The sequence below is a fragment of the Gekko japonicus genome, unplaced genomic scaffold (genome assembly GCF_001447785.1).
Source record: "Gekko japonicus isolate JY-2015 unplaced genomic scaffold, Gekko_japonicus_V1.1 scaffold2007, whole genome shotgun sequence".
NCBI lineage: Eukaryota > Metazoa > Chordata > Lepidosauria > Squamata > Gekkonidae > Gekko > Gekko japonicus.
Window position 1 is genome coordinate 152,601 of NW_015160280.1, and position 467 is coordinate 153,067.

At 71.9% G+C, this 467-nt stretch overlaps 1 protein-coding gene across 1 annotated transcript in view; it reads right to left on the reverse strand.

The window, feature by feature from the left end:
• The window catches only part of RTN4R (reticulon 4 receptor), a 152,278-nt gene extending 151,879 nt beyond the window's left edge, over window positions 1-399 (reverse strand). The window contains exon 1 of the mRNA XM_015415416.1: window positions 121-399. Within this exon, the coding sequence (XP_015270902.1) occupies window positions 121-142 (22 nt within the window). The 5' untranslated portion in view covers window positions 143-399. The remainder of the gene's footprint in view (window positions 1-120) is intronic.
• Window positions 400-467: the final 68 nt, after the last annotated feature.

Genomic DNA, 467 nt, shown 5'->3' on the forward strand with positions numbered 1-467 from the left:
AGCCACGGCTGGCCGGCCCCTGGTCTGCTGGCGCCGCGGGAGAAAAAGTTGCCCCCGCGGAACTTCTCCGCGTCGCGTTTGGCTCCCGCCCGCCGCGCCGGCGAAGGAGCGCCCACCTACCTTCAGCAATCGCCCTCTTCATTTTAGGGGCTCGGGAAGGCACGTCTCGGAGGACAACGGGGCACAAATCCTTCCTTCCTCGGCGGGGCGCAGAGAGGCGCAGCGGAGCCTCATGCAAACTTCCACCCGGGCGCGGGGCTCTTGCCGCTGCTGAAGGGGCCCGTCTGGCTCATCGGGAGAGCGAGGCGCAGCGGCGGCAGCAGCAGTCCCGCGGCCGGAGCCAGCATCCAGGCTGAAGAAGAGCGGCAGCCGAGCGAGCCTCCCCTCCGAGCGCGGCTGGGCTGCGACGACTGCGACGCGCGCCGGCAGGCAGGCAGGCAGGCACCGCTCCCCGCCGCCTTCGGGCC